Raw genomic sequence first — 23,923 nt, forward strand, 5'->3', positions numbered from 1 at the left:
ATATGGCAAATGTGGAGAGGTTGTCACTTCTGTCATTAGGTAACAAAAGACTGGATTTCATCTTGCTAGCAGACTCTCTCTTTTGCTGGCTTTTACCATGTAAGCTTTTATGTTGGAGAGGCCCACATGGCAAGTAACCTAGCATGGCCTCCAGCCAACAGTGAAAAAAGAACTGAGGTCCACAGTCCAACAGCCCTCGAGGAACTGGATCTTCCCAAAACCTGTGAGAGTGAGCTTGGAAGCAGATCTATTCCCCATCGAACCTTCAGATTAGACTGAACCCCTGGATGACATAATCAGGGGACCCAGCTAAGCTCTGCTCAGATTCCTGATCCACAAAAACAGAGAAAACAAATATGTGGGGTTTTTTGTTTTGTTTTTTGAGATGGAGTTTCACTCTGTTGCCCAGGCTGGAGTGTAGCGGCATGATCTCAGCTCACTGCAACCTCTGCCTCCTGGGTTCAAGAGATTCTCCTGCCTCAGCCTCCTGAGTAGCTGGGATTACAGGCACCTGCCAACATGCCCTGCTTATTTTTGTATGTTTGGTAGAGACGGGGTTTCACTATGTTGGTCAGGCTGGTCTCGAACTCCTGACCTCATGATCCACCCGCCTCAGCCTCCAGCTGTTCCTTCTCAGCTCCCTTCCTGTGAGTCCTCTTAACTCCCTTGTTGCCTAAATATACAGATTCCATGTGGATTAGTCCTTGGTCTTCTTTTCCATCTCTACTCGCTTGGTAAACAAAGTCATCCACATGCCTGATTTCCACAGTTATTCACATAGACCCAGATTTCTAATAGGAGGCTGCGATTCCGCTGATGTGTGTCTTACCAGCCAACAAGTTGAATTTGGGCAACATCAAGCACATGCCTTCCTACACCTCTGCCTTAATCTAATCACCTTTGTCTCTTCTTCCATCTGCTCCTTAATTGTTGCTATTCTCGAGAGATCTGCCCTTGACTCTCATCTCTTTAGGGGAAATTTCATCCATTCTGATAGTTTTAACAATCACCTGTACATGAATCACTGACAAATCTGTATCTCTAGTTGCCAGCTCCTTACATTCCCAAAGAGATATGTGAGGTGGGCAGCCGGTGTTCTGCCTGCCCAGATATTCCATCCCCCTTCTGGCAACGACACCTTAGTTTTCCTTTGGAGAGACACCTCTTCTCTGACCTCAGTCCACGTGGTTCACATGAGACTGACTTCATCTGCCCCTTCAGGGACAGTCACACAATCCAGATGTATTAGTTGTCTATTGCTGCATAACAAATTAGTCCAAAACATGGTGGCTTAAAACAACACATGTTTAGGCTGGGAGCGGTAGCTCACGCCTGTAATCCAGCACTTTGGGAGGCTGAGGCAGGCAGATCACAAGGCGAGGAGATGGAGACCATCCTGGCTAACACAGCGAAACCCCGTGTCTACTAAAAATACAAAAAATTAGCTGGGCATGGAAGCACACACCTGTAATCCCAGCTACTCGGGAGGCTGAGGCAGGAGAATCGCTTGAACCCAGGAGGCAGAGCTTGCAGTGAGCCAAGATCACGCCACTGCACTCCAGCCTGGGTAACAGAGCAAGACTCTGTCTCAAAACAAACAAACAAAAAAAAAATGAGTGACCCGTGAAGGAGAGATAATAAAGCCAACTAGCATTTCGTGACAGGTTGAGGGAAGACTTGAGTATACGTATAGGCTCGGATGAGAGGTCTGGGCTGTGGCCTTCCACTCCCATCTCGGAGTAATTGCTGTTGCCTTTCTTGAGTTCTGTTACATCTTTCTGAGATGACAAGGTCCAAAACTGCCCATAAATATAGGAGTTGGCAAACTTCTGTTGTAAAGAGTTGGACAGTAAATGTGCCCGGCTTTTGTTGCTCACATGGTTTCTGTTGCAACCACTCAACTCTGCCATTGTCCTGGTTGTGGGAAGCAGCCATAGACAATGTGTAAACAAGCGAGCACAGCTGTGTTCCAGTGAACTTTCTTTACCAAAAAACAGGCAGAAGCAGGATTTAGCCCCGTGGGCTGTAGTTGGCTGACCCTTTCCCTAGGCTTACGGAAAGAGATTGGAGATGCAATAAACGGGGCAACTGATGGCATACAAGATGAGAGCAAGACGTCAAGGAAAGGGGCTTACCTCAGAAAGAAGATTCTTGTATCTATCTGGGCCCCTGCCACAGTATGACTTCCTTTTTTTTTTTTTTTTTTTTATGAGACGGAGTTTTGCTCTTGTTACCCAGCAATGGCATGATCTCGGCTCACTGCAACCTCTACCTCCCAGGTTCAAGCGATTCTCCTACCTCAGCCTTCTGAGTAGCTGGGATTACAGGCATGCACCACCACTCCTGGATAATATATATATATATTTTTTTGAGATGGAGTCTCTCTCTGTTGCCCAGATTGGAGTGCAGTGATGTGGTATTGGCTCACTGCAACCTCTGCCTCCTGGGTTCAAGTGAGTCTCTGCTTCAGCCTCCTGAGTAGATGGGATTATGGGCATGCATCACCAAGCCTGGATAATTTTTTGTATTTTTAGTAGAGACGGGGTTTCTCCATGTTGGTCAGGCTGGTCTCGAACTCCTGACCTCGTGATCCACTGGTCTTGGCCTCCCAAAGTGCTGGGATTACAGGCGTGAGCCACTGCGCCCTGCAGAGGCAACTCTTTCTCCAGCGTTTCAGATTCTGTCCTTCCAAGAGGGAGAGGCACAGGGTAGATGGTCTCCCTGTCTCACATTTATAGTATTCTATGTTAGGTACTCAAATAGGCATGGAGGGACCCATACCTGTATAGGACCATGGAGGTTAGGGAGGAAGGCAAAGGAGGCAACTCCAGAATAGTCTTAGATTGCTGTGGGGATGGTGGGAAAGGGAGGCTCCTGCAAAGCCCAGGTGCATTCTGAAACTCCCATAAGAGGAGTGAAGAATGTGGAGGTGGGGTAGGGTGGCTAGGAGCCAAGTCGCTCCTGGGTGCATTTTTCACACTCCTGTAACAGGTTGGACCATGTCTAGCTGTTCCTGGCCTCCATGTTTGACTCTCCTGAGAAGGGGTGGGGCCAGGCAGGGGTTTGGAAGATGGCGAGTGAAGAAGGAAGGCCCCTCAGGCAGCTCATACCTACACACTGGACATCCAGAGACAGGAGACTAAATGAGAGGCACCAGCGAGGTTCCATTCTCTATCAGGCTATTGGAACCCATTTTGCCCAGGGAAAGATGTTTGTGGAACACAGGCAGGGACCGGTAGACTAAGGCAGAAGCAGCAGGGAGCTGAACGTGGAGGCCCTGGGGCAGCTGAATGAGTAGCTGAGGCGTGTGTCTTGGTGAGGAAAAGGATAAGAGCATGTTCGAGGAACTTGATGTCTTTGAAGCAGAGTAGCAGCTGGAGAGATGCGTCAAGACTTCCATGATCTGTCCCAGCTGCCTCTTCTTCCTTTCTAGTTCCGGTCATACACCCTAGGTTCCCACTGAACGTCCCAGCAATCCTGAATACATCCCACCATTTCCCCATCTCTCAGCCTTTGTGGTGTTCTCTCTCCTCGGCATTTGTCTTCCTTCCTCCCATCTTCTTGTGTCTAAATACTTTCTATCCTTCAAGACTCGGATGCTGCTTCCTCCAGGAAGCCTTCTTGGATTCCATTCCCCATTGGGAACAATTCTTCTTTTCTCTGAACTCCTTATCTGTCTCAACCACAGCAGTCATTTAGCAATGTCTCCTAGTCATAAGGAAATGTCGAAGACAGGAGACATTTCCCAAGAAGCTCTGTGTTTCCCCTCATGCACATTACCCAAGCAAAGGCTCTCTAGAAGCAAGACTGGACAAACACTGTCCAAGGTCAGGCCAGCGCAGACATCTCCTTTGTCAGCTCCCTGCAGCGGTGATCTCTCTGCTAGATTAGGGGTCCATATGCACAAGTCATAGCCTGTAGCTACCAAAACCCTGGGCACCTTGCCCTCCTCATCCTCCAGAAGCCCCAGCTCATTCTATTTCTCGGTCAGTCCAAGGATAAACTCAGAGTCATTCTTCTACCGCCCCTCAGCTTCCTCTTCTCATGGTGGCAACGCCACAGGGGGGTCCCTCAACCATATTCAGGGAGTGGGCTCTGGGCCGTCCATCTTCTTGTAACCCCGGCATACCCAGGAGCTCTGGAGTTCCACATGGCAGTTGGAGGACCCATGTAGCCCTCTCATGGAGCTGACTATCTCTTAGTATCAGCCACACTGGCTGATTTAAATCTCAGCTCTCATTTGGCCAAGGTCAGAGAAGCACATTTGTTGAATGAACTTAATGATGTAGGCGTATGTGTGTGCTCCCACAAGAGCCACAAAGAGATGGACTAAGCTTACAGGTGCATGTTAACTCATGAGCGAACACATCAACCCAATGCCCTGACTGCCCTTGGGCAAGTGACAGCCCTACCCCACCCCCGTTAACGTCTTGGTTGCCGTTTTTGAAAAAACAAGAAGGTTGGGCGAACCTGCACATTCCCTTTTAGTCACAATCTTCCGTTGTGTAGTGGGGTGGGTGTATCTCAGCTCCCTTGTCAGAAAAGTGGCTGACATTCATAAGGAAAGGGTTCCTGACAAAGGTGACAGGAATTTGAACCTCATTTCCAGGGAACTGACGCCTTTTATGATTTGCGATTTGGATCTGGAGGAGTTCATGCCTAAGGATGAAGAGAAAGGATTTTTTTCTTCCGACAAGAATCGTAGAATGGGCCAGTAGGTGTGTTGGCACATGTCTGTAATCCCAGCACTTTTGGAGGCCAAGATGGGAGGATTGCTTGAGTCCAGGAGTTCAAGACCAGTCTGGGTAACAGCAAGAGTTTCTAAAAAAAAGAAAGAAAAAAATTAGTTGGGTGTGGTGGCACGTACCTATAGTCTCAGCTACTTGTGAGACTGAGGCAGGAAAATCACTTGAGCCCGAGAGGTCTAGACTGCAGTGAGCTGCGATGGTGCCACTGAACTCCAGCCTGGGCAACACATCAAGACCCTGTCTCCAAAAAAAAAAAAAAGATCACAGAATCATCGAGTATTATTCTCATTAGCAATACCACAAAGATTCTAGACTGTATACAGTAGCCTCTTGCCTCATGTGGCTGTATAAAAGTAATTAAAATGAAATAAAATTTAAAAGCCACTTCCTCAGTCACTGTAGCACGTGTAAGTGCTCAATAGTCACATGTAGCTAGTGGCTACCATATTGTTTGATGATTGTGAGAAACATGCTCACCCATCTAAACCCAAAGAATGGACTTAGAGGCATGAGGAACAGCAAAAGTGAGATTTTTAATGACAGTCTTGCAAGATCAGGTGTCTGGTAGCCAGGCACACCCAGGACAGTTACAACAAGCAATTTACCCCTCATGCACAAGTCCCTCCCCTGTTCCTCATAGGTCGAGTACTATGGGCTCACAATCTTCCCCGACATCGCCTATTGGTTGTTTTCTTTAGGGTTGTCCTGCTGCATTTTGCTGTAGCCCATAATGCACTGCAGTCATCTTGGGGTACATCTTCAAGTATCTGACTTATGAATCAATAGTAGTTAAGCAAGCTGATAAAGTTAGCTATCTTTCAAGCTAAACTAAACTCTTTGGTTTGGGCGAGGTCAACTAAGGGGCTCCAACCAGCAGACGCCAGATATTAAGGCAGGGGCTTACTAGATCTTGTTCTCCTGTGGTTTGCGGGGTCAAGCCTATCTGAGATATTTTATGAGATATTTTATTTTGGAAATGGACCACCATATATGTCATTTTCTATGATGACATAGATATAGAACATTTTCATTTTCTCACAGAAACTTCTATCAGGACTGTGCTGTTCTAGACCAATGCTTTGCTAACGAGGAAACTGAAGCTAGAGAAGGAACATGACCTCATCAAGTTTTCTGGTTTTTTTTTTTTTTTTTTTTTTTTTTGAGATCGAGTTTTGCCCGTATCACACAGGCTTGAGTGCAATGATGTGATCTCGGTTCACTGCAACCTCTGCCTCCTGGGTTTAAGCAATTCTCCTGCCTCCGCCTCCCAAGTAGCTGGAATTACAGGTGATCGCCAGCATGCCCGGTTAACTTTTGCGTTTTAGTAGAAACGCACAGGGTTTCACCATGTTGGCCAGGCTGGTCTGGAACTGCTGCCCTCAGGAGATCCACCTGCCTCGGCCTCCCAAAGCACTGTGATTACTGGTGTGAGCCAACGTGAGAGATCATTAGCTCACTGCAATCCGGAACTCCTAGGCTGAAGCAATCCTCCCATCTCAGCCTTTCTTGTAGCTGGGACCGCAGGCCACACCACGACGCCTTGCTGTTTTTTAAATTTTTTTGTAGAGATGGTGTCTCATTGCGTTGCTCAGGCTGGTCTGGAACTCCTGGGCTCAAGCAGTTCTCCCACCCAAGCCTCCCAAAGTACTGGGATTACAGGCGTCTGCCACCTCGCGCAGCCTCGACATGCATTTTAAAGGCAGATCTAGGCCTAAAACCCCCGACCTTACTCCAAGGCCTGACTTATCGCCCTTCTCCTTGCCGCCGCCGCCTTCCTCTCTGGGCTGCCCCACCTCAGAGCCCCTTTGTGGGCGCACAGCACGTTGGCCCAGGCCGGGCAGGGCTGGTCTGAGGGGATGTTTTTGACCGAGCCGAGCTCCAGATGCTGCACATTCCTGATCGGGTCAGGCCTGCCCTGCGGCACTCGGGGAATTAGCTCCCGTGAAGAGCCCCAGATCTTCTTTCCAGAGCTGCCCTCTTCCTGCCCAGCCCAGGGGGCGCGGGCGTTAGGAAGCGCGCTCCCATCGCCCTGGGCGAGGCTGAAAGGCTGAGTGGATCCCTGTTGGCGAAGTACTTCTGGCCCAGGAGGGGCTGGAGACGGGCAGGAAATTGCACCCCTGGTATCTTCCAAGGTCTCCAAATCCAGCACAGGGGGCATCTGGGAACAGGGTTTCTGCCAGCCCCACCTTGGGGCTGCATTTGGCGGGAACTGGATCTGCCGTCACCTGCAGCCCTGTTGGGGGCGTGACGGAAAGAGCGGGGAGAGGGGCGTTCTGGAGCGGGGGTTGTGGGGGTGAGAGGCCAGGGGAGGGGGCGCCGGGAGCGCCCTGACCTCGCGGGCTGTTGGGAGGCGGAGGGGATGGGGGTTGGGGGAGAAGAGGGGAGCCTGGCAGCCAATGGGAGGGAGGATCTCGTTTCAAAAGGGTTAACCCACAGCCAATGGGAGCCTGGGGGAGCGGATCCTGCTCACTCCATTCAAGAATCCCAAGTATTCAAGATGGACGGCAGGGAGTGTGGAAGGAGAAAGGGGGCGAGGGGGGAAGAGCGAGATCAGCAGAGGCGAGGGGCTCCGCGGCCGGCCGGCTTCGCAACCTCGGTCCCGGCCAGCGGGTGGCGGGGCGGCCGCGGGGGATCCGAACCCGGCCCGGGAGAGGGGCTGGCGGGGTGCGAGAGGGCGTGAGCGAGGGGGAGCGAGGCCAGGGAGGGGAGCCAAGAGGGAGGGAAGGGCAGAGAAAGAGCCCGGGAAGAAGGAGGTGGCAGGCAGAGGATCCTAACGAAGAGCAATGTGTAGGTATCGAGAGCTCCCCGAAGGGTAACGCCACCGATTTTCGGTTTTATTCTCTCTTGGGGAGGGGAGGGGGCGGTCTGGACTCTTCTTTCGTCTTCCTTTTTCCCTCCTCGTTCTCAACTCGTGGGCATCTTTTCTATTTTTTCCTTTCAAAATACTGTAACTGGGAAGCACCAGGCGTGTCTTTCGGAGGTGGCCTCACTGTCATTTTCCAGTGGGGGGCGTGGTGGGGAAGGGATGGGGGGCTCCGCTGGGCACGGCCGAGCTGGGCCATCTGTCTCCACCTGGGCTGTGTGCGAGGGCGTGGGGGTGTTCCGAGGGGAACCGGGGACCGAAGGGCTGGAGCAGGGCAGGGAGTTCTGCACCTCCAGAAGTTGCAGGGTGAGCCAGGGGCGCTGCGGGGGTGTGAGGCCGGCTTACGAACTGATAGTTGTGGGGTGTTGAGGGGTGCGGGGAGGTGGGTGTGGGGGGGCGTGCGCTCACACTCCTGTTCTTGTTGTTTGGGTGTGTAGTGAGGGCTGAGTTGTGCAGCAAGTATGGCTGAGAGTTTGTGTGTGTGTGTGTGTGTGTGTGTGTGTGTGTGTGTGTGTGTGTTTGTGCGGTGTGTACGCGCGCCTGTGTGGTCCAGCCCCGAGATGTGTGTGTTGTGGGGGGAGCACAGTCGGGTGTTGAAGGAGAGCGCCCCTCACCCCCCACTTCCCAGCTGCCTCTCTCATCCCATTCACAGAACATGGCTTTCGGGACCCTCCTGGTCTCCTCCTCCCGTCGCCATGGCTGCGGGGAGGGGGTGGGAGGAGACAGTTGGGGCCAGCCCCCTGCCCCTGCTGCTCCAGCTAACCCCCCACCTGCCCTTTCTCTCCCTTCCACAGGCTGGGCCCCATCCCCTGCTGCTCTGGGGGGCGGGGGCCGGAAGATGGTGGCCAATGAGGAGGGGGAGAGGAGAGAACTGGAGCCGGGGCCTCCCCTCCCCCATTTCCTCCTCGGTCTCTACAGCGCTTCTGGAAGGAGCTGGGGGCTGGCTCCAGGGCCCAAGGTGGGGGAGGGGTCCTGCTGGCTGCCGAGGCGCAGGGCCTGCTCCTGTGGAATGAGTTGGGTGTGTGGGAGCAGAGGGGCTCTTGGCCACAGCCCCCTCTCCCTGCACTCCCTAAGGAGAGACCTGGGAACTTCTTGGGGAACCGTCTTCCCCCCGCCTCCCTGAAGCTCGCTGCGCAGCCTTATCTTTGCCCTTCTGCCCCCTGTTGGTGTCATCCACCTCCCAGCTGGACCTGGTTTGCCCAACCCCAGAACCGAGAGGCCTGGCGACTGACCCTCGAGGGGTCTTGGTTCCCGTCCATTAAAACTACAAACTGTGGGGCAGGGCCCCACGGTTTGCAGATTACGGGAACAACCTCCGCCTGGGAGGGGGGAGGGATCCTCTCTCCTGCTTCCTGAGGGGATGGGAGGAGGCTGGAGGGGAAGCCCAGAGGAAGCGCTCCCAACTGGAATTCTGTCCTCTATCCCCGTGGTGGCTGTGGAGCAGGGAAGAAGGCATCTCCCAGAGGCCGCACCGTCGCCTAGGAGGCCTTTGTTGATCAGGGCACTGCAGGAATCATCCTCCAGCCTCTGTTTCTCTGGGCTGCACAGAGTTTACTGGGTCAGACCTGGAGCTGGGCTGTGGCCCCAGCTGGAATGTGCCACACTAGAGCCTGCCTGGGTCTGAGGCTTCAGCTCTCCAGGTGTCCTTCCAGGGCAGCCTTCTGGCTTTGGGTGTTCATCCTCCTGGGACTATTTGTCCTGGATTTAAGCCCCCTTAGGCTGGGATTGGTTGGGGAAATGCTGGGATGCACTTGAAGACTCCCCAACCAAGGGCCACTGGATAAGACCGGAAATAACTCAGATTCGAATCCCACTGCCAGTGAAAGCCTATCCCTAACCCCGCAGCTGAGAGGGAATCGCCCTCACCCTTTTAATGCTGAATCTGCCTAGTGCCTTCGGGACCTCCAGAACGAGATGCCGGGGTGGGGCTTCACCAGCAGCTTCCACCTCCCCACCTGGGAGCTTCTCTCTACTGCCTGGGGAGCTGTGACTACAGGCTCCCACCTTTCTGGTCCTGAAAGGTCATCTTGAGAGTATTGCCTTGAGGCCTAGAGCACCCATTTATCTAAATTAAAAAGGAGATAGAATCTTAGAGAAGAGTCTTGGGCAGCAGGCTCCTCTCTAGAAGGGAAGCTGGCAGAAGTGCAAACCCAGATGAACACAGCCTCAAGTGAGTGACCTCCAGACTCTGGGGCTTGCTAATACTCATCTTCCTAGAGGACTGAGCATCAAGCTTGAAGCATCCCTGCAGCTGCCTTAGTGGGCCCTGTTCACAATCCCAAAACCTCCAAGAAAAAGGTGGTCTCTGTGCTGGGGAGGGGGTGAGGAAGAAGGCAAAAGGAAGAGTTGGGGGGGGGGAATAGAATTAACAGTTAAGAATAGAATAAAAGGGGGAAAGAGCTGTACTGAAGTAAAGAAGGGGCAGAGGGAGTCCGTGAGCTGAGTGGGCCAGGGACTGGGAGAAGGTGAGGAGGCAGGGCCGGCGTGCCTCTGCTGCTGGCCAGAGCTCTTTTCACATTGTGCTACTGTCTGCACCTGTCACTAGCAGTGCAATGTTAAAAGGGCATTGGCCGGGTAGTGCTACCCAGCGCTGGCTGCCTCCTCAGCATTGCAGTTCCCTCTCCTATCTGGACACCAATCAGCTACCCTGGTGGGAATCTGGGAAGCCTCACTTAGTAGTTCTACTAATAGCTCACATTTATGGAGCTACTTCTGTGTGCAGTGCTTGTGATACACACCGCCTCTGTGACTGTGAGCCCTAATAACTTCTTAGGAGGTAACAGCCCCATTCTATGGATGAAAAAACTGAGGGTCAGAAAGGTTTAAACGGTTTGGCTAAGATGGTGTAGCTCTTAGGGTTGCAAAGCCAAGACACAACCCTGTCTTCAGTGTTGACGGCTCACATATCTTTTTGTAGACCCATCTGGAGAGATCTGAGTAGGTTCTTTAGGAGAGTTCCTGAGCTGAGGGGGTGGAAGGTTTTGATGCCATCTACTGGTTGTATGAGGGTATCTTCCAGAGCCTAAAGCTTTTAAGGACTCAAAGTGGTGGCAGCGCCTAGGCTAAGAAGGCTGAGGGTTCCCAGACTCAGCCTGGGATGGAAAGTGAGTGGGAAAAGATTAGGAGAATCACTATTAGTACAGAGTAGGCCTCCTTGAGAGAGAAATAAAGGAATGTACCAGAAAAGAAAAGGGGTTAACTTGAAAGGATTGCACCCCAAAGAAAACCTGTGTGCTCCTGGCATCCCACCATACCTGCAGCTCCTTCCCTCAATCTTCTTGCCTTTCTCAGCACCACTCCCTCTTGGTCACGGGGTGTTTGGTAATAATGCTGCTTGAGGCCAGGGGTGGTGGCTCACACCTGTAATCCCAGCACTTTGAAAGGCCAAGGCAGGTGGATCACCTGAGGTCAGGAGTTCAAGACCAGCTGACCAACATGGAGAAACCCTGTCTGTACTAAAAATACAAAAAATTGGCCTGGTGTGGTGGCACATGCCTATAATCCCAGCTACTCGGGAGGCGGAGTTGCAGTGAGCTGAGATTGCACCATTGCACTCCAACCTGGGCAACAAGAGCAAAACTCTGTCTCAAAAATAATAATAATAATAAAATAACTTTAAAAAATAATGCTGCTTGAGGGCACACCTGTCTGGGCATCCAAGATTTGGACAGCATTGCGCATGACTTAATCTTAGAGACTAACAGCATTCATCGAATCAACCCACAGAATGATTCTTCCAGGACTGATTACAAAGAATTTGAGGCCGGTCGCAGTGGCTCACTCCTGTAATCCCAACACTTTGGGAGGCTGAGGCCGACTGATCACCTGAGGTCAAGCATTCAAGACCAGCCTGGCCAACATGGTGAAGGCCCACCTCTACTAAAAAATTAGCTGGTGCACCTGTAATCCCAGCTACTTGGGAGGCTGAGGCAGGAGAAGCACTTGAATGAATCTGTGAGGCAGAGGTTGCAGTGAGCTGAGATTGTACCACTGTACTCCAGCCTGGGCAACAGAGCTATACTCTCTCTCTCTCAATTAAAAAAAAAAAAAGAATTTGAGAACAACAACTCTGCCATTTACTTCTCTGTATCCCACAGCACCTAGTAGCCTTAATGAGAACTTGTTAAAATAAATTGAACGAGAGGAATATTTGGGGAGCTTCTCTAAGAAGGCAGCTAATTTGTTCCTGATTTTCAAGAGCAGAGTTTGGGAATGGAGAAATCTTCCTAAACTTTGGTGCAAGAAATGGGTCGGGTTTTGGAGTCCTCTGCTGGACCCCAAGAGGGATCTTGGCATCACTAGGTATGCAGAAACTGAATGTTGGGTCACACTCCCCTGACGCCTCGATTGGCGGATGCTGGAAGTCATTTCTCCATGGCTTGCCTTTTTCCCTTGTCCATTGACCTCTGTGCCTTCCAGTTCTGAAAGTCATCCTTTCTCCTACCCAGACAGCCTCTGTGTTCTGATCACAATAGTATTTGAATTGGTACAATTAGCTTTATGTCTTCTTTTTTTTTTTTTTTTTTTTTTTTGAGGCGGAGTTCCACTCCTGTTACCCAGGCTGGAATGCAATGGCGCGCCCTCGGCTCACCGCAACCTCCGCCTCCTGGGTTCAGGCAGTTCTCCTGCCTCAGCCTCCTGAGTAGCTGGGATTACAGGCTATGCCCAGCAAATTTTTAGTATTTTTAGTAGAGACGGGGTTTCACCATGTTGACCAGGATGGTCTCGATCTCTTGACCTCGTGATCCACCCACCTTGGCCTCCCAAAGTGCTGGGATTACAGGCTTGAGCCACCGCGCCCGGCTAGCTTTATGTCTTTTACTTTTTTTTTTTTAAGACACAGTCTCTCACCCAAGCTGGAGTGCAGTGGTGCGATCTCGGCTCACTTCAACCTCAGCCTCCCTAGTTCAAGTGATTTTCCTGCCTCGGCCTACTGAGCAGGTGGGATTACAGGTGTGCACCACCACGCCTGGCTAATTTTTTTTGCCCAACTTAGTCTCAAACTCTTGGCCTCAAGTGATCCACCCCCAGCCTCCCAAAGTGCTGGGATTACAGGCATGAGCCACTGCACCTGGCTGTATGTTCCTTACTTTCTCCGGTCTATTAAAATTTCTATTTGAGCCTCTTGTCTGGGCACAAATAGCCATTCGATAATGCCACTCCATTCTAAAAAACAATTTTTCCATATTTCCCTAGTACTATTGGGATGAAATCTAGATTCCCTAAATAGTTTATGGCTCCTACTTGTCTTTCCTTTCATCTCCTTTCATCTACTTAATGCCTATACTCCAGCCACAGGAAACTTTTTTTTTTTTTTTGAGACGGGACTGGTTTTACTTGCCCAGGCTGGAGTGCAATGGTGCAATCTCAGCTCACTGCAACTTCCACCTCCCAGATTCAAGCGGTTCTCCTGCCTCAGCCTCCCAAGTAGCTGGGATTATAGGCACCCACCACCACGGCCAGCTAGTTTTTGTACTTTTTTTTTTTTTTTTAGTAGAGATAGGGTTTCACCATGTTGGTCAGGCTGGTCTCAAACTCCTGACCTCAGGTAATCCACCTGCCTCGGCCTCCCAAAGTGCTGGGATTACAGGTGTGAGCCACCACACCCAGTCAAGAAACATTCTTTTAAGAAGACAAGGTTTTGCTCTGTCACCCAGGCTGGAGTGCAGTGGCGTGATCATGGCTCACTGCAACCTCAGCCTCCTGAGCTCAAGTGATCCTCCTGCTCAGTCACCTGAGTAGCTGGGACTACAGGTGCAGGTATGGCTTTTTTTTTTTTTTTTTTCTTTCAGACAAGATCTTGCTATGTTGCCCAGGCTAGCCTCAAACTTTGGCCTCAAGCAAGCTCCAGCCTCAGCTTCCTAAAGTGCTACAGGCGTGAGTCACTGCTTTCAGCCCACAAGAAACTTTTATTTCCTCCAACTAACTAAACTTCAGTTACTTGACACATACAGTTCCCTCTGAAATACCTCCATTACTTTTGTCCTTTGCCTACCCGACTTCTCATCTTTCAGATGCCATCATAGTCATCAATTCTGTGAAGCCTTCCTTGACTCCTCAATTCTAGGCTGAGTTCCTTTCCTATGAGCTCCCAAGTTTCCTCTACATCCCTGCTCAGAGCCCTTATTATCATCTTCTACTGGGATTGCCTGGTTATTTCATCCCTTCCTACTAGACAGAAAGCCTCAGCCCACAGCTGCCTCATCTTCACCCTGTGCTTAACATCCAGTACTTCACACAACGTCTGGCAAGTAATAGGTGCTTTATAAATATTTGGAATATTAATGAATGGATTTGGAAATAATATAGTTTACCAAAACAATGATGTTTATGATGTATATGGTCTCCCCTGTAACTGTTAGGCACCTGACAACAGTAGGCATTTCATATCACTGCCAATTAAATGCCCCTTGGCTCACAGGTAGCATTGATGCTGCAATTTTGAGATGCTTTCTTCTTTCTTTCTTTTTTTTTTTTTTTTTTTGAGATGGAGTTTCACTGTTGTTGCCCAGACTGGAGTACAATGGTGCGATCTCAGCTCACTGCAACCTCCATGCCCCAGGTTCAAGCGACTCTCCTGTCTCAGCCTCCAGAGTAGGTGGGATTACAGGCACCCACTATCCTGTCCAGCTAATTTTTGTATATTTAGTAGAGACGGGGATTACAGGCACCCACTATCATGTCCAGCTTGCCATGTTGGCCAAGCTGGTCTGAAACTCCTGACCTCAGGTGATCCACCAGCCTTGGCCTCCCAAAGTGTTGGAATTACAGGCGTGAGCCACTGCGCCCGGCCTAATTTTTGATCTACTTTGTTTCACTTCCCGTCAACTGCCAGGGCAGCCCTTTGGCTGATTGGTTTTCCTTTCAGCCTTAAGTGTATCCATGAGCTGACCAGAACATTACAAAACCAGGCTGAAAAAACCGTTGGGACTCGAGAAAATCCTTATTCTGACATGAGCCCCTTTCAGTTGCCTAATCCTGGATCCAGGCAAAAATGGACTTACTGTCAGGGATGCCAACAGACACAAGTGGTTTGGGATGCTCTAGCTGGAAGAGCCCGCAAAACCCATCCCTCTTACTAGGCGAAACTTCACTTGAAGGCTTATCCCCTGGTCAAGGCTCAAGTGGCAGCCTTGCCATGGACGAGGCAACTGCTGCCCCCTTGTGGTCTGAAGGGACAGGCCCGGGTGAGTGGGTGGGGTGGGTGGGTGGATGTGTGTGTGTGTGTGTGTGACGGGGGTAGCTTATGGCACATGCACCGGGAAAGAAAGTCAGAGGACAGGTGGCCTCCAGTTGCTTTTTCCCTTTTTATTAAAAATAGACCCAAGCACTTTATGTATCATACAAAAGTTTCATTCGCTGGTGGCAGCCACGGGAAAGACTGGCCCCGTAGCACTGATTTTCCACCTCCCCTCCAGGGGACTGGGTCCCAGGAGCAGTGACTGGGCCTCAGAAAGCCCATAAAGACTGCTTGCTCTGGAAGCAGCCGAATGTGGGTGGGGGCTATTCCGGGTGCAGCTGTCCTCACCCCACCCAATGGCAAAAGTTAGATACTCGAAAGTGCCTCTTCAGTGCCAAGATAAACTAACAAGTAGAGTGAAATGGAAACCCCTTTGATTCTTGTACTATTTCCCAGGGCCTGGGATTTGAGATTTCCCTGTACCCCTGAGCCCTTTCCCCTATAAATAGGGGTGGGAAACTTCATCCTCAGAGACTCTGGTCTCTCCTGGTGTCTAAGACCAAAATTTCACTCTAACCCAAGCCTTTTCTCCTCTGCTATTCTGTGGCCCACGGTCTACTAGCCCTATGACCCAAGGTTGTCCTCTGCTCACTCAAAAAGAGGTGGGGCAAAAATGGATTCCTCCACAATCCTTTCTGCCGGAATCTACACCCTGCCTTCGCCTTGACCTTCAGGATCTTGGGAACAGAAGGACCCACAACTATCCCTTTCCCCCAGTTTTGTCTCTCCCTGACTGCTGCCCACTCCTGAGCCTTAACACCCCTGGGGTACCCCCAGACCCCTGTTCCAAAGGGTGCCTGGTAGTGGATATGGTGGAGGCAGGGGAGGGGTTGGTTGGAGCCAGGTTTCCCCCAGGGGTGGGGCAGTACTCATGCTGGTATGGACTGCTTGGCAGGGCCATGGGGAGGGAGGGGCATGCGGAGGAAGGGCACACCCTGCCTGAGCCCCTCAGTCCCAGCCGTTGTCCTTCACCATGTGTGACATTTCAATGATGTATTTCCCTTCCTTGTACTTCTGGCTCGTCTCAAAAGCTTGTTCCTGGGGCAGGAGAAAGCAGCGATTGTAGGACAAGGCAGTGTCGTTCCAGGCCCCACCACCACCTCACAGGTCCCCACCTCAAGGGTCCTCCACTAGCCCAACCCAGTGACTAGTTCTTACTTTCTTCTTTGGACCGTCCAAGGACCTGATGTGGTCACTGGGGCTTGGAGGGCCCCGGGAACTGCCACTTTAGAGGGTGACCCTCTTCCAGAGGTACTCACATATTTCCAGCCCAGTGTGGTTTTGCAGCTCTCACAGAAAATGTCAGCTACCGAGTGGAGCCCCGTGAGCAAGAGGCGCTGTTCAGCCGGCCCACAGCCCACGTTGACCCTGTCTCAGGAAACAGGAAGGACCCAGCACCCAGTGGGGTTGCCCTGTCAGTCCGGTCCCCAGACAGCCCAAAGGAACTTCCATCTGTAGAGAACTGGACAGCCCCTGCCTTCCATAATCCACCCCTTTAAGACTAGAACCTGGACCTTCTTTTTCCAGTGTTAGGATTTCAATGCTTCCCAGGCTCCCCATAAGAGAACTTCAGACTGAACCCCTTTGCCAAAGGGGAGGCAAAGACTGAAGGCACAAGATCCCCTGATGGACTCCCCCCTTTCTCTGCAGAGGGAAATTACTCACTCACACATAAGCACACGCACAAGGAAAGGGGTAGACTCACACGGAGTTAAACAGGTAGGCGCGGCCATGGCTCCCTTGGAACGACTGTGGAGACACGGGACAGACAGTGACTACCAAGCAGCCCTCAGCCCCACTGCCTGAATCCCAGCAGGGGCGTGAGGGAGAGAGGAAGAGCTTTGCTGCCCCACCCCTGGGTGACTATCAGGTTAGCTTGGTGCTCAAGAAGAGGGGAATGGCAGGCCCCCACTTAGCGTACCTTGGAAATAAGCTCATCGTGTTTGGCCAGGTGTGCGCGGCAGTGGACACAGCTGTAAGTTCGGTGACAGCGGGGCAGGTAGCTGCGGAAAGTCTTGGTGGGGAGGCAGGCAGGGCCCGGACCGGGGTCACAGCTGGGCATGACGGGCTGGAGGACAATGCCCTGGCGGGCTGGAGGGGCTGGCGCTGTGCAGCCCCCGCAGAGACGGTCGCAGGTGAAGCAGCGGAGCAGGTTGGCTAGAGCCGTGTTTCAGGGCAGGAGAAATGTTGGGGGGCTGCCCGGCCAGGGCCCCCCCAGACGAGAACCAGATAGAAATAGAAATCACCTGGGAAGAGGGAAAGGTACATCAGGGGAGCTGTGACCTCATGAGGACCCCTCCTGAGGGACTGGAGGAAAAGGGGCTCAACTCCCCCATACCTCTACGTCCCCCATTGCCATCAACCCCCCTCGGCATCCAGTTGCATTGTCGCCCTGTCCCCTGGATCCCCATTCTGCTCTGGCAAACCTGGCAGCCAGTTCAGGCTTCTGGCGCCAAAGCCAGGGAATCGGTGTTTTTCCCTCCAGGGGCAGAAGCAGCCTCCACCATTTTCCACAGAGAGCAGCCCACGGGCATAAACGCTGCCATGGGAGCAACGTCATCTGCCAGTGGCCTCTCCTTGCTTTTCAGTTCTTCGTGAGGCTCTGCGTCGCACCGGCATCAGTAGGCACCGCGTCTTGGGATCAGAGCCTTTTAAGAGTTGGGGATGCCTGAAGGTCTTTCTTTTCCTTGGGCTTCGTTTACAGTACAGTGGGTCCTTTATACATTGTGTGTGGGAGGCTGGGGTAAGTTGAGGGAGGGGGAGCATGCAGGCAGGTATACAAACCCTAATTCAGCTCTCTCCCAAGGTCAGGGTCCTGCACTCTGGGACTCTTCACTAGAACTTTATAGATGTTTCCAAAAGTCCCAAAGACCTCACATGTGGCCGCCCATTCCCACACCTTAGTTCATTCATTCTGGCCCAGAATGAGCACTTGGCCATCTTCCCAGCCTCTGGACCCCTAGGTCTTTCTCCTATTCTTTATTAACTTGTGGCCTTCGCCCTTGGTTAAAGACTTAGGCAGAAAATACATTTCCTTCGGGCAGTCTGACAGCTGGAACCAATGGGAAACGAGTAGCGTGTGGGAGAAGCCTGATTCCTGGGCTGGGCAGGGCTGCATGGTAGTGAGAGAGCAACAGCCACAACCCACGGCAGAAGGGGGGCCCTTAAACAGCTGCGCTTTGGAGTGTGAGGCAGAAAATGTTTCTTTCTACCTTCTCCTCGACCGAGGCAGGGACAAACAGCAGTGACTCTGGGTGACTGAAGATGAAGTAATTGCTGGGTTCTGATTAGGAATCTTGAGGAAGATTGCGTTCTGCCCACGCACCAGCCTCCGAGTGGCTGAGGGTGCTGGAGGCAGAGGATAAGGAGGGAGGTGGCCCCTGTCGGCTCTGATAAGCAGGTGAGCTGCTGCTTTCTCCATGGGGCTTCCCAGCCCGCTGTGGCTGGTTAGGTTAAGTCTGGTTCAGAGATGCCAGCTGGGCACTCTGGCAATGCCAGGGCACCAAGCAGAAAAGAGGCAGCGTTGGCTCCGGTTAGCCAGGGCATACAGGCTCTCCTCGCCCTGTCCTCTGCAGTGGCCACAAGCACCCAGCTGTTCCTCTCTCTCTGAAGGCCGCCAGGCAGTCTCTCCGCAAAACCTCCATAGAGACTATCTTCAGTTCCGGGTCCTCTCCTCCTGGCTGGGCCCCAGGAAGACACCTTGGGCTGAGTTCGGGGTGACATTGGGCTCCAGCTGCAGCAAACGGGCTCTCCTCGCCAGGAGACCATCCTTCAGTCTGCTTCACAGGTCTGCCTCCAACTTTGCCTGCGGGTTCCCCTCTGACATGCACCACCTTGAAATACCTTCTTCAAGGGGCATGGGGAACGGGGCAGCGCGAGTCCCCAAGCTTGGACTCCTCCAGCCTCCGGCCGTCACGCCTCCCTCCCTCTCCCCTACTTCCCAGTCGAGCCAAGGAGAGGCTGCGCGGAAGGCCAGAAAATCACAGAAAGGGGAGTAGGGGTCATTTTCTCGCCCGTCTCAGATCACAGGGAGAAGCAAGTTGGGCAAATGACTGGAGAAAAAACAAAGGCAAGCCGAGGGCTGGGGAGAGGATGTTCCCCTGAAATGAGACGGGGCTGGACCGTGGGAGGAAGGGGAGAGGGAGGGCTGGCGGGGGCAACTGACAGCTGACAGCAGAGGCACCGAGGCGGAGGCTGGAGGAACCAGGTGCGAATCTCGTGCCTCTCGGAAGGGCGGGGGATGGGGAAGGGAGGGGGACACCTGCTCACAATGGATTTTCTCATCTGCTCTGAGGTTTTGGCACCCCCCAGGCTGGTATTCTCAGTATGGTATGTTCCAAATAATTAGCAGCACCGCCAGCTCCCAGGGCGGGCTTTGGGGGTCTGCACCAGCAGCAAAACAATAAACAGTGATGCCTGATGGTGCAGACAGAGTTGCCGGGAAATAAGTGCGGGAATCGTCAGAGCTTGGAGAGGGCTTGGAGAGGGATGGAGGAACCGACAGAGAGGAGCGGAGGCAGCGGGGAGGGGGAAGGGAGGACAAAGGGTGGATGAATAATGCTTTTGCAAAGGGGAGAAAGCAACACGCAGCAGGAGGAGGAAATTTGCAAAAGGAAAAAAAATTCATTTGGAGAAGGGCTGCCCCCTCACCTTGAGGTCTGCTCCAGAGATCTCCGTCTATCTCTCTCTCTCTCTCAATCTCTCAATCTCTCTGCTCACTCTTCTCTCTTCTCTTTCCGCTCCTTCAATTGGGAAGGGGATGGGGGCAGGTAGGGGGAGGGTAGTTGGGGGCTCAAGACTGGGGCTGCAAAGCTGGCCAGCTGCTGGGGGGGGCAGAGGTTGTCTCTCGTTCTGTACCTCGGTCTGTGGGTGAATGTGGCTGTGTGTTGTGGAACTGCATCATAACACTGTGAGTCATCCATCCCCCCACCCCCCCTCACCTCCCACGTCAGAGCAGGGCTGGGAGACACAGGAGGCGGGTCGGAAGGAAGGGAGGGAGGGGGCAGGCTTCGAGGGACGGGGCTAGAGGAGTGGGGACAGAGGGATGTGGCTTCAATGGTGGGAAAGGGGAGAGGCAGGTTGTTAGGGAGGAAGGCAGTGTGGCCAAGGAGATAGGAAGAACCTGGGAAAAGGACAGGGCTGGGCAAGGATGCAGGGAGGGAGGCAGGGCTGGAGGAAAGGAGGTGGCAAGGCTGGCGAAGCAAGAGATGGATGCAGAGGGAGGCAGCACACACACATTTAAGATGATACACTTTCCCATTTCAGCTTGGACACCAGCCCTGAAGCAGGGAAAAGACAGATGTACTAATTGTCATGGATGGCAAACTGTGCCCCCAAACTTGTACCAAGCCTCAAAGCTTCGGTTTTAATACTCTTAAAGGAGTCATAGACCCAATGTGACATTTTGCATGCAGGAACCTCTTATTAGCTACCTCCAAATTGTGAGTGCTTCATGAATGGAGACACCTACGTTATATGAAGTTCTCTTCTGGGCTGTAAACTTTCTAAGACAGGTCTTCCGGGAAATCACTCTCTGCATTCCAGGACTGCAATGCCTACTACAGACCCTTGCATATAGATGTTTCCAAAATAGCAGTTCTTCCCACGACATTATTTTCTGCTGGCCTAGAGGTCTTAGTTCCAGAGGGAGGAATGCTGCCACCAGGAGACACAACAACGATTCCATTAAACTGGAAGGTAAGATTGCCATCTGGACACTGTGAGCTCTTCTTACCTTTAAGTCAACAGGCTAGTAAGGGAATTACAGTGTTGGTTGAAGTGACTGACCCAGACTATCAAGATGAAATCAGTCTACTACTCCACAATGGAGGGAAGCACGAGCATGCGTGGAATACAGGAGATCCATTAGGACGTCTCTTAATATTACCATGCCCTGTGAGTAAGGTCAATGGAAACTACAACAGCCCAATCCAGGCAGGACTACAAACGATCCAGACCCTTCAGGAATGAAGGTTTGGGTCACTCTACCAGGAAAAAACCCCACAACCTGCTGAGGTGCTTGCGGAAGGCAAAGGGAATACAGAATGGGTTGTCAAAGGAAGTAGTCATCGATACCAGCTACGACCGTGTGACCAGTTGCAGAACCGAGGACTGTAATTGTCATGAATATTTCCTCCTCCTTGTGTTAAGAACATGTTTGTGCATATATACACTTGTACTAAGAAAATATCTTCATTTTATTGCCTTTCTTTTTTGCCTTTATCATGATAGGACTTACTGACTTCATATCAACATTTAAGTGTTGTTATCTCTATGTAATAGTATTTGGGTTGGGGACTGGTATGTTTCCGGTTGTATGAAGGATAGCTGTATTATGTTAAGTGAATTATGACCTTATTTATTGTCTTTATTTGAAGATTATCTACGATTTCAGGAGACGTGTATGAGTTTAAGTTGTCAAGAGGCGGACTTGTGCTGGTTAATACTGTCGACTGGGTTGTTGTATTGTTCCAGGGTGCGTCTAGGAGGGTACTGCCAAAGGAGACTAACATTTTAATGGACTGGGAAAGGCAGACCCATCCTCAATTTGCATGGGCACAACCTAATCAACTGCCAGCTTGGCTAGAATAAAAGCAGAGAGAAGAACGTGGAAAGACTAGACTGACTTAGCCTCCGAGCCTACATCTTTCTCCCGTGCTGGAAACTTCCTGCCCTCGAACATCGGACTCCAAGTTCTTGGGCTTTGGGATTCAGACTGGCTTCCTTGCTCCTCAGCTTCCAGGCGGACTGTTGTGGAACCCCACCTTGTGATCATATGAGTCAATATTCCTTAATAACTCACATTTATATATACATCTATCCTATTAGTTCTGTCCCTCTGGAGAACCCTGATTAATACAGCAGTTGAGTTGCATCTTCAGACATGAACCAAGTGTCTGGCTTTGGTCTCAAAGAGACTGAATTGGGATCTTAGCTCTGCTAATTACTCAGCAGGAACCACTAGGCAAATTACTGATAATCTTTGTGCCTCAGTCTTCCTCTTCTCCTAAATGAAGCTAATAATATTTACCTCATGGAGATGCCACCTAAAGTGAGATAACATTTAAATGCCTGAAAAGCCTCTGGCGCATGATAGGCAGTAAACAGTAGTGTCATTTCAAAACAGTAGTGTCATTTCAAACAGCGTTCTTGGGTGGCTTACGACTGTAATCCCAGCACTTTGGGAGGCTGAATCGGGCAGATTGCCTGAGGTCAGGAGTTCAAGACCAGCCTGGCTAACATGGTGAAACCCTCCCCGCCTCTACTAAAAATACAAAAAAATTAGCCAGGTGTGATGGCATGTGCCTATAATCCTAGCTACTCAGGAGGCTGAAGCAGCAGAATCACTTGAACCCAGGAGGCAGAGGTTGCAACAAAGAGAGACTCCCTCAAAAACAAAAACAAAAACTGGCTGGGTGCATCCTGGTTAACATGGTAAAACCCCGTCTCTACTAAAAATACAAACATCAGCCGGGTGTGGTGGCGTGCACCTGTGGTCCCAGCTACTACTACTTGGGAGGCTGAGGCAGGAGAATCTCTTGAACCTGGGAGGCTGAGGTTGCAGTGAGCCGAGATTGTGCCACTGCACTCCAGCCAGATGACACAAAAGAAAGAAAGAAACCAAACAGCATTCTCAATGTATGACCCCCAAAACTCAGGGAGGATTTATTATTAAATTCTGATATCTCAAGAGACGCATGCCAAATTTTTGTCTTATGAAGAAATGACATCTTTTGTTGCTATTTTTCTGGTCGCTTCCAGTTAAATTTCATTTGACTCAGAATTCATTTCTCATGGGGTGCTGTCCTGTGCATGTTACTAAAGTATGTGAACACAGAACACATCCCCTAAGACAAAATCCCTGATTTCTAACAGAGGCTAGCATTTAGCAAGTGAAATGAGACAAAGATAGGGACTTGTAGAAAGCAGTGCTTGTGGGTGGTTTTTCTTCTGACATGTAAGGCAGGGAAATGTGGGTAATGGGAGACATTGCTGGTTGAGCATGAAAATAAAAAGGAATTCTAAACATTTAATCACGGAAGATTCTAGGGTTTAAAGTAAATTCTGAAAAGACAACGTGGGTATCTTGAGGGATAGCACCAGAGGTGTGAAACTGAGAGAAAAAGCTAGGTAAAGAAAGCAGAGAGAAGTGCTCTCTTGTCTGGGCAGCAGAAGAGAAGGGAAATAAAAGTAGAAATTTGAAGAGTCATTGTTGAAGAGAACAATGAGAAATGGGAAAAGGCAGATGATTAGTTTTCAGGGCATAGATTGAAAGTTCTCTCTCTCTCTCTTTTTTTTTTCTTGAAATGGAGTCTCCCTCTGTTGCCCAGGCTGGAGTGCAATGGCGGGATCTCAAATCACTGCAACGTCTCCCAGGTTTAAGCGAGTCTCCCGCCTCAGCCTCCCAAGTAGCTGGGATTACAAGCATGCACCATCACGCCCTGGTAATTTTTGTATTTTTAGTAGAGATGGGGTTTCAACATGTTGGTCAGGCCAGTCTCAAATTCCTGACCTCAAGTGACCCACCTGCCTTGGCTTCCCCATGTGCTGGGATTATAGGTGGAGCCACAGGGCCCAGCTGGGATTGAAAGTTTGGAAGCAGGCTGGGTGCGGTAGCTCAGGCCTGTAATCCCAGCACTTTGGGAGGCTGAGGCAGGCAGATCACCTGAGGTAAGGAGTTCCAGACAGGCCCAGCTAACATGAAAAAACCCCGTCTCTACTAAAATACAAAAATTATCTGGGCCTGGTGGCAGGCACCTGTAATCCCAGCTACTCAGGAGGCTGAGGCTGGAGAATTGCTTGAACCTGGGAGGCACAGCCTGTAGTGAGCCGAGATTGAGCCACTTCACTCCAGCCCGGGCAACAAGAGCAAAACTATGTCTTAAAAAATAAAATCTGAGGCCGGGCACGGTGGCTCAAGCTTGTAATCCCAGCACTTTGGGAGGCCAAGACAGGTGGATCATGAGGTCAAGAGATCGAGACCATCCTGGTCTACATGGTGAAACCCCGTCTCTACTAAAAATACAAAAAAATTAGCTGGGCATGGTGGCGCGTGCCTGTAGTCCCAGCTAC

At 51.2% G+C, this 23,923-nt stretch overlaps 1 protein-coding gene and 1 long non-coding RNA gene across 4 annotated transcripts; one reads left to right on the plus strand and one right to left on the minus strand.

Annotated features, from left to right (window-relative positions):
- The first annotated feature begins 7,444 nt into the window (after positions 1 to 7,444).
- LOC141584891 (uncharacterized) lies at positions 7,445 to 22,259 on the plus strand. Of its 3 annotated transcripts, none has more exons than XR_012518171.1 (2): positions 7,445 to 7,535; positions 20,117 to 22,259. It is a non-coding gene; the product is annotated as an uncharacterized LOC141584891 (long non-coding RNA). The 3 variants fall into 3 exon arrangements; XR_012518169.1 differs by lacking the exon at positions 7,445 to 7,535 and adding an exon at positions 17,097 to 19,058; XR_012518170.1 differs by lacking the exon at positions 7,445 to 7,535 and adding an exon at positions 17,097 to 18,638.
- On the minus strand, positions 14,900 to 16,913 carry YPEL4 (yippee like 4). The gene is made up of 4 exons (XM_003920118.3): positions 16,773 to 16,913; positions 16,557 to 16,600; positions 16,111 to 16,219; positions 14,900 to 15,889 (listed from the first exon to the last, which is right to left on the minus strand). Exons 1-4 carry the CDS (start codon positions 16,911 to 16,913, stop codon positions 15,800 to 15,802), a joined length of 384 nt encoding a protein of 127 aa, XP_003920167.1. The 3' UTR covers positions 14,900 to 15,799.
- Positions 22,260 to 23,923: the final 1,664 nt, after the last annotated feature.

This window comes from Saimiri boliviensis, chromosome 6 (assembly GCF_048565385.1).
Source record: "Saimiri boliviensis isolate mSaiBol1 chromosome 6, mSaiBol1.pri, whole genome shotgun sequence".
Lineage (NCBI taxonomy): Eukaryota > Metazoa > Chordata > Mammalia > Primates > Cebidae > Saimiri > Saimiri boliviensis.